The 12,742-nt window shown below is 42.4% G+C and overlaps 1 protein-coding gene across 2 annotated transcripts in view; it reads right to left on the bottom strand.

Moving 5' to 3' along the window:
* Window positions 1–12,742, bottom strand: part of MST1 (macrophage stimulating 1) — a 272,117-nt gene that overhangs the window by 93,342 nt on the left and 166,033 nt on the right. Inside the window, exons 9-10 of one of the 2 annotated variants that reach the window (XM_085625043.1) lie at window positions 10,836–11,001; window positions 2,463–2,599 (exon numbers count right to left, since the gene is read on the bottom strand). In XM_085625043.1, the coding sequence (XP_085481169.1) occupies window positions 2,463–2,599; window positions 10,836–11,001 (303 nt within the window). Of the gene's footprint in view, window positions 1–2,462; window positions 2,600–10,835; window positions 11,011–12,742 lie in introns of both variants that reach the window. The other variant, XM_085625044.1, reaches the window with a different exon arrangement.

Below are 12,742 nucleotides of genomic sequence, written 5' to 3'. Positions count from 1 at the left end.
GGATATATATATGTGGGGCACATATAATATACTGTTTCCAGGATCTCGCACATGGGCGGGAATATTCTAATGCTTATGACTATTGATGAGGATCCCCTGGAAGAGAATTATTTTTTTTCCTCAAACAGGATGGGTTACCTTTTTATCATAAAGAACCAGTCCCATCTTCAAGGGTGGTTGATAAAATAATGGCAGTGATTAACAAGTGCCAGCCAGCACACTACTCCCCTAAAGACGCTCAAAGGGTATATGTTAAACACTGAGATCGGAATATCTCCCAGTACTAATTTAGTAGAAGGTGAGATTTTAATATTCCAAACTTGTCCTAATTCTCTATCTTAACGGAGTGTAAAGTTTATAATGCCCAAGAACTTCATATCAACCTTTATTGGCTGACCTTCTATATGCATCTACAATCTCGGAGATCCCCTGAAATTTTAAAGGCCAAGCTTACACCCTTACAACCTTCCAGATCTCTAGCACCTGCTTTCCCAGATCATTCAAACCCTGGAACAATTGAGGTGTACAAAGGCAAACAAATATGTACAACAAGGGGCACAAGACAGCCAGCCTGAGCAGTGCCCCTTGTTGTACATATTTGTTTGATTTATTAAAATACTTGGACACCGAACATTAAATATAATCCTCCGAGACAAACCTATCCTGGAAGAGTAAAACCTTGGCTATTCTTATCATCGGAGTAGCCTCCAAAAACTGACTTTGTTGAGTGGATGGTGACAATAACTTGGGCAATCATCCTTTGATTGAGGCCAATGTGCCAGTCATTTAGATACAGATAGATGTAAGTCACCTCACCGTGCAGCTGGGCGGTATCAACAACCAGACATGAGCCCACACTGTGGTAAATAGATGCAGATAAGCAGGAGCTTGAACGTTCATGAAGGCTATCCACCAATCTGCAGGGGGGATTTCTTTAGGCGGGGGAGAGGGTATATACAAATATATATTTTTAAACTGATGGTGATAAAAATAATTGCTCTTATCTAAAGACCAAACAGCCACTAGGAACTCTGACATTCTAAACTTGAGTTTTCACTTCTCGTCCATACCAGCTCTTAACTTCCTCTCTCAAGCAGACAATTGAAAACCTTAAAGTCTTTGTCACCAAAGGAACCCAAAGTTGAAAAGCAAAGCTAAAGCACCCCCTGTATTAATGGCAAAGAAAAAAGACAAAACCCCAACTTACCCAGATGAAACTGCAGATACCGATTACCTCAAGAAGGAACCTAAATACTTCCAATAAATATTAAATGCTGGGTAAAGCCTTGCCACAGTATCCGGAGATTGCCCTGCGTATTTAAAAAATAACACTGGACTGAAGCGGGGACTTAAATGGAGTCCTCTTAACACCATTAAGAGTTCTTTCAGAAATTTATGCCTATAAAATTGAGAGGTTGAAAAAACAACAGATAAAGATGTTTTAACAGTTTCCCTAGATGGACATCTGGGAAATGCCTGCTTGTGGTATTAAGACGATACATTTTGGGCAAATGTTTGCAATTCAGGAAATGATTAGCTAATTTCCTTTCAATTTTTCCTGATTTTGTAAGCCATTATAAAATGTAAAAAAATCACTCAAACCTAAATGGGGAAAAAACATTTGACCTTCATAAGCCCACAACAGTTCTGAAACCACAAAATTGCTGTTGCCTTTTAAAAACAATTCTTGCCACAGTTCGTGTACATAAGAATCTTTAAAGTTTTTGTGAGCACTTTTATTAAACGTGGCAATTTAAAAAAACTACCACAGTTGACAACAAAGATTAATTTAATTAAAACGTTCTCTAAGAAAGAGAAGAAACTTCATCAACCTCCTCATCAGGTCAGTAAATGATAAATTATGAAAAGTGAATATTATGTTTTTATAGTACAAGTCCCTTAAAAGTACTCACTCTCATTCTGTCACTGTATTCCCACCCACCATCAACTAATTTGTGGAAATGGTCTCAATTTCAGTAGAGTAAGTTGGCACAGGCAGCACAAAAAGAACAAAATATAAAAGGCAAATTCATACAAGTACCTCCTTTTATGTTGCGCCCTACCCCCCACCTTTAACCCAATTATTAAAGGGAAGGACAGCACATTTATGGTATATGCAGGTCTTTGAAGACTCATTTGAAGAGAGTGTTAAAATATTCTGCATCTTTTCATTTTATGCAAATGGAGTGTAAATGGAGTATGTATGTTTTTCAGCATTTAAAGCTACAACAGAATTGAAAGTGAATAACAGTATCATTTTTATCCATACTTTCAACCAATACACTCGGTTGGGAGCTGAAAGGAACAGCCTAATGGCTGATGTTGGCTGGGCTTTGTCTCTTGAACCAGACTTGATATAATTCAAATACTTAACTCGCAGTTAATGTCAATCTCTCCAAATCTATGTAATAGTTATAATTCTTTTTTTTAAAGAAACATTTTAAGGGGTAAGGTTACCAAACCTGAGCCATCCGCCGGCACTTCATCGACACACCGCTTAATCTGGAAACAGAAGGCCACTCTCATGCCCGGAAGGGTGGTGAAGCACCAGGGAGCCTCCGAGCCATCCGGATTGCGGCAGTAATTCTCCTGCAGACCCCTGAGAGGAACATCATGAACAGCTAAGTGTTTTCACAGTTTATTGGCACGGCCCACCCTACTTCTGGTATTGTGCTGGTTCTGGATTTGCTACCAACATAATAGTAAGCCTCAAATTATCCCACAGGTCAAGGTAAATGTCTGGCAATTTAAATCTCCCATTACATTGAATTAGCCTTCCCTGCCATTAATTCTATTTTATTCACCACAAACACAAAGTCCCTGGACATTCATAAAATTTATGTTAATTGGATGGGTATCATTTTCACAAATAGAATGTTTCCTATCCACGCACACCTACTCTTCCTGCCCAGATTATTGCGTTATTCCATCTAAAACATTACAATTGAAAACTCTTCCAGGACAATAATTTGAGGATACAATTTCTCTTGGAGCCCTACCTCTTTTGCCATGATTTTACAAGGTATACTCTCTCTATCCTTCTCAATTGTAGTAAGTGGCCTTATGTCTCCTGGTATAATAAATGGGAGGGACATTATCCTTTTAGCACCATAATTCCAAGGAAAATATGTGGATAACCGCAAGCATATCTGTCTAGCTCTACTACAGTATACAGTATATCTAATACATATTGATTTCTCATGCCTGTGATCATAGATTTCTTATATCTGGTACATCTATTAGGGGAGAAGATCTCCCACATACCTGCGAACTGGCCATAAACCCTGGTGGCATCTGAAAACCAACAAGGCAAATTGGTATCTTTGCTACTTTGACAAAGCCCATACTGACAAGCATCATCATGGTGAGTGCAATCTTTCGAGTACTTTAACGAAGAACTACAACTTTGAAAACATTTTAATGTATACAAATCCACAGGGGGAGCCCCACTGAACATATTGCTTGCACTCTCACTGTTTGTATGCTTGGTTGTTTGACATGTTATTTACAGGCTCCGGGATGCTAGTGATCATTTGCTTCTGCTGTTCTAGGTCTGTACAGCCTTCTGTTCTTCCTGTGTATGTGCGTTCTTTGCTACTAGGCTTCCTCCTTCCCATATGAATGTGCGTTCTTTGCTACTATGCTTCCTACTTCGCATATATCAGAATGGCCTTGCAGTTCACAGGCCCCCTCTTGCGGTGGATTTTCCTCACTGGATTTGGCAATACATTGGACGTTGGCTAGGGCTTCAACTGGGTATTGCTTACCTGTTATCATTACTGTTTCAGTTAATTCTTTATTTAGCCTTGTTCTCCATCCTTACTGAACAACACATCTGTTCCACTTCCATTTTTCAGATTTTTATCATTTTATCACAAATTTTACACATTTTGTCGTTTTCACCATAAGGGATTTGCCATGGTAGGCTTATTCAAGAAAGCTTCATCAGAATCACAAACTGCTGGTAAAATGCCCTAGTTAAAAAAGTAATCTTGATGTTTCCCTGAAAGCATAATGTATTTTCATATGAATTATGTGACTGACTTTAACTAGAGATATAAAGCATAATCCCCTTAATAAAGTGTCCATTAAATCTTCACATTTTCCCATGTTTCAACTAATGTATTTTTTTTAAACATACTAAACAATCCGTCGATACCTGCAGATTTGATAGGAAGGCTCAATTACAGAATCTTGTTCGACTAAGATATGCTAACTATAAACAGCCAGTATCTAAGCATAACGACAACCAATGAGGCACTGTAATTTGAATAGCTGTGCATTACATCAGAGTCGTGCACTGATGCAGCACTTATTATTGACTTTAGTAATGGGCTAATAAGTGGTAGCATTCTAAAGCTGAAACCATACATCTTCTAGCAATCAAAACATTTCTTAAACCTCAAGGAAAAAAAAAATTTTTCAAGATATTTCAACGGAGACTCTCACAAAACTAAGATATAAAAGAAGCTATCACCAGTCTATAAAGAGACAAAAAAAAGACAACAGGTGTGGCTCCCCTTTTATACTGATGTTTACACTCAGTAGCAAATAACACTCAATCAGGTCCATGGCTGAGGCATCAAATATCTTAGGGCGGACAGCCTACAGGTTTATTTTTGTATTCGCTCACAATCTCTCAGCTTAATGTCAGGTCCCTGGTAAAACACCATTCTGAGGTATATACGCTATTGACAGACGAGAACCCAGACATACTGTTCTTGAGTGAAACCTGGCTCAAGGATGAACTAACTAGCATCCCTAATCTTACGCTACCAGATGGATTCTCTATGACCTCCATTAATAGAGACTCTAGGGGTGGCGGCATTGCCGCCATCTATAGAACATCATACACTTGTTCATTTGTAAAGGAAGATATTACGGGCTGTGAGTGCGCTCGTGTTAAAATCACCACTAGCCCTCATTTTTCCCTCTCTGGCCTTTTTATCTATAGACCCCCGGGGCCCACCTCTAAATTCACAGAGGAATTCCTAGAGATAGCCCATGCTCTGGTTGCAAGCTCCGCTAATTTCACGATCTTGGGGGACTTAAACCTCCATTTCGGATCCGACCATCAGTAATCTCCTAGCGGACCTGACAGCCTTGCAGCTGACCCCTCTTATACAATACCCTACTCACTCTGCTGGTCACCTACTCGACCCGGTTTTCACTAATATTCCGGAAGCCAGAGCAGATCCTCCTAAACCCATGGGATGGACTGACCACTTCCTTGTCACATTTGTGATATCGGCCGCTATCCAATCCAACAGGGCGTCGCCCGGCTCCTGTATTAAAAGGCCCTGGCACAAACTCCAGAATATGGATTTTCCTGCCAGTTTAGGAGAACCCAACTTTGAAATCACAAATGACATTAACACGTCATATGCCGCCTTTCAGGATTGGATCACCAAAGGACTCGACACTATCATACCAGCCAAATGGACTAGAGGACGGAGCACCCCCTCTAACCCATGGTATGACGAGAACTTGAAAATTCTTAGAAAGGAATGCAAAAGAGCGGAACGTTATTGGAGGAAAGACTATAGGGACAAGGACAAAGCTTATTATTTGGCCACACTCAAGTTATATCATAAAGCTATACGCACTGCTCGCGCATCCTTCTATGCCAAGGAAATTGACTCCAGCCCCAACCCCACGAAAACAATTTTTAAACTGGTCCAAAAACTACAAAACAGTGGCAACCTTGCCTCGTGTATTTCCTCCACTCAGCAGTGTGAGGACCTCGCCACTTTCTTTACAGAAAAGGTGAGGAAGATTTACAACACCTTCTCACATATCCCTTCTGACCGCACTAGCTCCCCCAATTTCTCATTCAAAGGTTCCAGGCTCACCTATCTGCCAGCTATCACTCTTGAGGACCTAGCTAAATTCTGCAGAAAGGTGAAAACCGGTGCCCCTTCAGATCCCATGAGTCCAGCCCATTTTCTAGGAGCTCTGGACTTCTTTCTTCCCTCTTTGGCCACGCTCCTTAATCTCTCCTTTTCATCGGCCACAGTACCCATATGTTGGAAACAGGCCTGGGTCACTCCCATTATTAAAAAACCCAATCTAGACCCCACAAAGCCGGAGAACTACAGGCCCGTCTCACTGCTCCCTTGGGTGTCCAAATTAGCCCATGCGAACACCGTACTCACTGACCATATGGCCAAAAATAACATCTTGGACCCCTCCCAACACGGGTTTAGGCCTGGACACAGTACGGAGTCCGCCCTTCTTTCCACCACTGAACACCTCCGGAGGATTATGGACACTGGTCAGAGTGCTGCGCTGATATTGCTCGATCTCAACGCAGCCTTTGACACGGTCTCCCATTATATCCTACTGAGCCGCCTGGAAAGCATTGGGATCAGTGATCGGGCACTTGAATGTTCCGATCGTTCCTCACGAGCAGATCCTTTCGTGTGTCAGCCCCCCCATTTATCTCCCAATCACATGCTATCGGCCAAGGAGTCCCGCAGGGCTCTGCCCTCAGTCCATCCCTTTTTAATTTGTATATGCAGCCTCTTGCGGCAGTGGCCAAAGAATGGGATCTCACGCTGGTGTCGTACGCCGGCGACACACAACTGGTAATCACCCTCACTGAGGTGCCCTCTACCTCTGCCACAAGATTTAGGGATGGGTTGGCCGCAGTCGCCAACTGGATGACTGCAAACTGCCTACAACTGAATGCAGGGAAAGCCTAGGTGCTACCTCTGGGCAAGAACACCAGTTGCTGGAATGATCACTGGTGGCCCCCCTTGCTGGGCCCCATCCCCCCTCCCAAATCTCTGGTTAAAAACTTAGGAGTATGGCTGGATTCCGCGCTGAACTACCAAACTCACACCAAAAAAGTAGCAGCTACATGCATTGGGCTGCTGAGAAGCCTCAACCCCATTCTAGGCTTCTTTGACCCCAAAACACGGCAGCTCATTGTCCAATCCACCATCCTTGCCCGGTTGGATTATGCGAGCGTCCTATTATTAGGCGCTAACAAAGCCGAGACAACCAGGTTTCAGCGAATTCAGAACTCAGCGGCCAGGGCAATTGTAGGCCTTCCCAGAAGGTGCTCTGCTAGAGCCACCATACAGAGACTCCACTGGCTTCCTGTGGAAGCCCGCATTCAATTTAAGGCCCTTACCATTGCTTTCAAAATCCTTAAAACTGATGACCCCGAACTCCTCCGATCGCTGCTAACACCTTACACCCCCCAACGCAATCTTCGTTCCATGGGTCAACACTTAGTAGTGGTCCCCCGCACGAAGCTCTGCCGTATCGGGGGTCGCTCCTTCAGACTATTGGGAGCAAAACTATGGAACTCCCTGCCCCTCCACATCTGCCGCCTCGACAATCTGTCCGCTTTTCGCAAAGCAATAAAAACTCACCTCTGGCTGAGGCTGAGGCATCAAATATCTTAGGGCTGACAGCCTACAGGTTTATTTTTGTATTCGCAAAATGAATGGAGGAGATCTTCTGTAAGCCACTGTGGGTCGCAGAGCTCAGGGTAGAGAGCAACAAAGACAGGGATACAGGAACCCTACACACGAGGGGTGAACTTGGTTTGTATGCTACTGGACCACTGAAAGACACTGGCATGGACTAAAAGGGTAGTTACTCCAGTTTTTTGGAACGGACGTACCCTTTTTGTTCCCCGTTTCATATATGTTCCTACAAGGCAAATGATGTTAGATGCATCACAATATCTTGTTTGGTTTTCCACAGTCATGTCATTTCCATGTATTCATGCAGTTTTCTACAGCACAGACCCATATGGGCCTGGAGTGTTAGTGCGCTTTACAATGAAACATCAAGTATACCACCAAGCAAATACGAGGAACATGCACAGATTTATATGGGATACATGAGAGAGAAACTAGCATCAAAACAATTGAGAGACTACAGATAAAACACTGGCAACAAGTTAGCAGTAATAATAAAGCAACAAAAGGAAGCAGAGTATAACAGGCAGATACTTCAGAGGTAGGATTTTAAAATTTGCGAAGACAGGAATTATTATTGAACACAGTGTAAATGCTTTTACAGCAGGAGCAGTTTTAGCTTTTTTTAAATATAGCAATTAAGGAAACAGAGCAAAGAAGGAAGGAAATTAGAGATTCTCGTAGCATTGCAGAGAAAGACTGCATCAAAGAAGGCTCTCTTTCGTATGCTGGGGGCTCAAGGAGAGGGAGTCTTCACTGCACAAACATAATTGGACAGTGGAAATTGTTAGTTCTTCAGCCAGAATGATGGGAATGGATATTTGTAAGGCTTTGTGTCTGACACAGGCAATCTTAAATTGAGATTCCGCTTCAACAGACAACCACTGTAGGGTTACAAAAACAGGAGTAATGTGGCCAAATTTCTTGCATTGAGAAACAAATGGTGCGGCTCCATGTAACAGAGCCTTAATGGGTGCAAGATGTACTGTTATGTCACGAGGAGCGAGTAAACCAATGAAGTGAGAACAAGAGAATGTACTAAGGCCCTTAAGTCTTGTTCAGGAATAAATTGCTGATACACAAAACAAAGTAAATTAGTATCGTACACAGTTGGCCAAGGCGTTAATGGGAGATTTGAGGTCGAGTCTTTGAGAATGAATCCCAAAGACATTGCATTATTCTACAACTTCCAGTCCAGGAGGCTGCCGGAATCTATGGATGATAGTACAAGGAGGTTGAATATTTTGGGGTAGATTAACAAGAACTTCGTTTTTAGGAGGGTTCGTTTTAAGCGGAGGCTAATCATCCCTCTCTGTATCTTCTCTAAGCTGTTAGTTATGCGAGATGTCATTTGGAGAGGAGATTTTGAGATTGAAGTCTGTACAGTCATCATATTGGTGATAGAGTTCCCCGGATTTCCTTAGTATACATTGAGCTGCTCCACATATAAAAATAGTATATGAAACTATATGTAGCTCTGAGTGACCTCACAGACTAACACTGAAAGATGAGGTTACCTATGTTAACCAAATGGCACCACTATGACAAACAGAAGGCACTACTCTGTGAATGCCTTTTTTCAAGGATGTTAATGTGATGGTTGATTGACAGCACCTAAAGAAGCACGATAGAAGCATATGAAGACAAAAGTTTCCTGAATAAAGGAAGCGAGCACATCAACTTGAACAAAAGCGGTTTCTAGGCTGCATAGCGTATTAAAAGGGTCGATAGCCAAGATATGATGGTATAATTGAACCTCTACACAACATTCTATCACCTTCCTTAGGAAAGGTAGTCCTGATATTGGGTAGACGTTGTTGACATCTTCAGTAGGATGATATCTGACCTATTTTCAGACAGTCGGGGAACACAGTTTGTAGAAGAGATGTGTTAAGCAGAGTGGCCCAGTATTGCAGAACATGTTTTTTAATTCTTTCAGTAGGTTTCTGGACATCATGTCTGAAACGTGGTTTGAAGGTTAAATCTTTACTAGAATATGGAGTAAATCACGCTTTCTGTAAAATTACACCAGTTGTCTAGCTTTCCAAATTCTGTCTGTCATTGACGGGAAGGCCAGAGGATGAAGGAAGGCGAATTTGATTGCTTTGACCTTCTCAACAAGGGGGTTTGCAAAATCTTCACATTTTGATTCAGAGACATCAACTGGAAGAAGAGACGACTGACTGTTGGACATGTTGACTTTTATTTTGATTTGCTAGCTCTTGGGTCACTATAATTTAGTAGTGGGGGTAATCTGTGAGATGGTGGAGTCTAAATTCTGCAAGCAATCTCCATTTTTCTCTTTGTGTCATGTGTAAAACCTCCACGAGGGACATGTTTAATATTCACCACATTATATTTCCTTTTTTATCTCCTGTTTTCTTGTACTTCATTATTCTACCTATTCTTTCTTTTTCGCTTGCCTTCATTTCCCTATTAGCATACTCCTATGGCATACAGTGGAATAGTGTACAATGGGGTGGCACAGATTCTAGCAGCGTACAGTAGAGTGGTACTGAGTGGAGTGATGTACAGTGTAGTAGCGTACCACCACTCTGTAATATGTATTAATTATGAATAACATTTCTGTCAGGGAATTTGCTGAATGGTGGTCTGCTTCGATATTCCAAACGTTTTTAGTATAATCCTGATGAACTGTGAAATACTTTGTTTAATATCTTGCAGATGGGAAGGACTTTCAATGAAAGGGACAGATAAGCATGAAAAATATACAAAAATCTGTCATCTGGGTTAAACGTTTTACAATGTCATTTAATTTGCTGTCACTAGTGTCAAAGTGTGGGTGGAACACAAAAATGATGGATGCAAACGCTTCAATCCCCTGTAGCCACCTGTATTTACCCTGGGTGCAGCGTAAGGTCAATGCTGAGTTTACAGAAATGTTCAAACAATCCAATAAACCAGGGCAAATGAAACTCGAAAACAAATGTACATCATTTAAAAGAAATATGAAGTTCTTGAAAGTGTCATCCATGCATTCAGAATACATTCCAATATTTGTCACAATCGGAAACTGACATCTAGAAGCATTAAATTATGCTCAGAACCAAATTTCATACAAACAGTTGTAAATAGCAGGCCTGGCCGATACAAACTGGGATTCCAAGTCAGTAATCTGAGGTAAAATTGTTGGAAAAGTGAGGGTTGGCAGAACCAAGATAGAATTCTTGAGTGTTACATGAGGATGTTCTCAAATCTAATTCTCAACCAAGGCAACAACACAGACCATTCTACAAAGAGTGAATAAAGTTTGCCTTACTTGCTAGTGGATTCTTCCTGCAGAGTGTTTCAATCATTTTTTTAAGGTTAAAGACTCACTTGCAAAACGTAAACCTTTATTTAGGACACATTAATATGCCCTCTCTGACAAAAACTTACTTGCATCCATATTTCTCTGGCAGGAAGTGGTGTCTGTGGGGGGCCTGGGAGTCCCATCGCTGGCAGGGGATCCCTGACGACGTTGAGTTTGCTCTCCCTCGGTAGCCTTCACCTTTGCCTTTGAAGCACGAGCCTGTAATTTCCACGTTCTGTGGTCCTTGCTTCTCTGCACCACATAATGGGTAAGGGAAAAAGAGGAAAAAGCTTATGTATATAGAACTGACATCTACTTATAACTAGTTCCAGTTTAGAAGCTCAGGCTGGTGTCTGCTTCATGAGTAGATAATGGCAATTATTTCATACTGTACTTGAGCTTATCAAATTGAATGAACTCTTCAAACAATGGAACAAAGACTAGCTGTTCTAACCTGACCTTTGACATACAGGAACACACTACTGCACAAGACATTCAGAAGCAATTATAAAGACCAGGGGGCTGTATTGTGTAAAAATAGTGCATTAACACGGTCTACACTGGGTACACCTTAATGAATATGCACCTGGCAGAGACTTGGAGAATGCGCCATATTACAAACAATGTGTTGTCTCCAGTGCAAGCACAAACTCATGGCTGAAACTGGGGGAGCACAGCATTAACCCCTTCCCCGCTCATGACGGAACCACTCCGTCATGAGCCACGGAGGCGCTGTGCTCATGACGGAGTGGTTACGTCATGCTGCGGCTGTTGGCGGCCGCTCCGCCCACGCGGCGCTAATTCCCCGCATGTGCGGGCGATTAGCGCAGTGGGCGGAGACGTGACGGAACCACTCCGTCATGAGCACAGCTCAACCGTGGCTCGTGACGGAGTGGTTCCGTCACGAGCACAGCGCCACCGCACCTGCCCCCAAACCCCCCCCGGCGCCACGGCGGAATTCCTGCCACGGCGAAGGGGTTAATGACCCCCGCCCTCAAGGCGAGTGCTGTGCGAAAGTGCATTAGTCTGCAGGGTGGATACAATTGTGGGGGGGGGGTCATGGGGCCCTCAGTAGGTGTACTGAGTGTGCACCACCACATATGTGGAGCATAGTAAGTGCACCTCCCTACAGACAAGATAAAAGTGCCCCACAGGCCCAAACAGAGGGCTCAAACATATGTTTCATCCCAGCGGCATAAAGTAGGACATGGGCCCAGGTGTTCACAGTCCATGCCACGAGATTCAAGAGGCCTCAACTGAAGAGGAGGCAATTTGGATACCAAGATTATACCAGGCCCAAATGTCACAGCATTTACATAGATCAGCCTACCAGCAACTTCATCACAAATGTTACATCACAACCGTCTGTTCTCACTAGTCCAGCTATCACATACCATAGTGTTAGCATGTAGAAAGCAAAGAAAGATCACATTTCAATTTAGGAAATAAACTACACCCCTGCATTTGCCTGTAAACCTGCTCTCATTAGGAACTGAATGTGTGGTGGGGGTTGCTTCTAGGTTTAAGCAACAAACGAGTGCCAGGCCATATGGTTTTCTGGTGGATAAACTGGTGTAATCTTTAGAAACTTGTGGTAAAGATCCACATCTTTATAGATGTAAGTGGTGGATTGATTTCCACAGATATAGCAGATCTGAAAGTAGTCCACGAATGGGGCTAAAAATTTGATGTGGGCTGTGTGGCTACTACTTCCTAAATTCAAATGGTGAAATATCTATGTCCATTTTTTAGGAATACAAGTAATGTAAACTTCGAATATGAACGGTAAGAAACTTGAAAGAAAAATATGTCGATGAATTCTAAGCACAGAATTACAAAAAAACATTTTGACAAGAAGCTTTGCTAGTTTGGTACAACTGAATTTGAGCAAGCCCGAAAAGTATCAAAGCTTTGCAGTAAGCAAGCTCGCAGACTTCACAAGGTTTGGACAGAGTACAGGGAGAACTAAAGAGAAGAGTTCAGATTTATTTTC

Source organism: Triturus cristatus, chromosome 9 (assembly GCF_964204655.1).
Source record: "Triturus cristatus chromosome 9, aTriCri1.1, whole genome shotgun sequence".
In the NCBI taxonomy this organism is placed as follows: domain Eukaryota; kingdom Metazoa; phylum Chordata; class Amphibia; order Caudata; family Salamandridae; genus Triturus; species Triturus cristatus.
The sequence above is the reverse complement of the archived record's forward strand: the minus strand, read 5'-3'. Positions and strand labels throughout refer to the sequence as shown.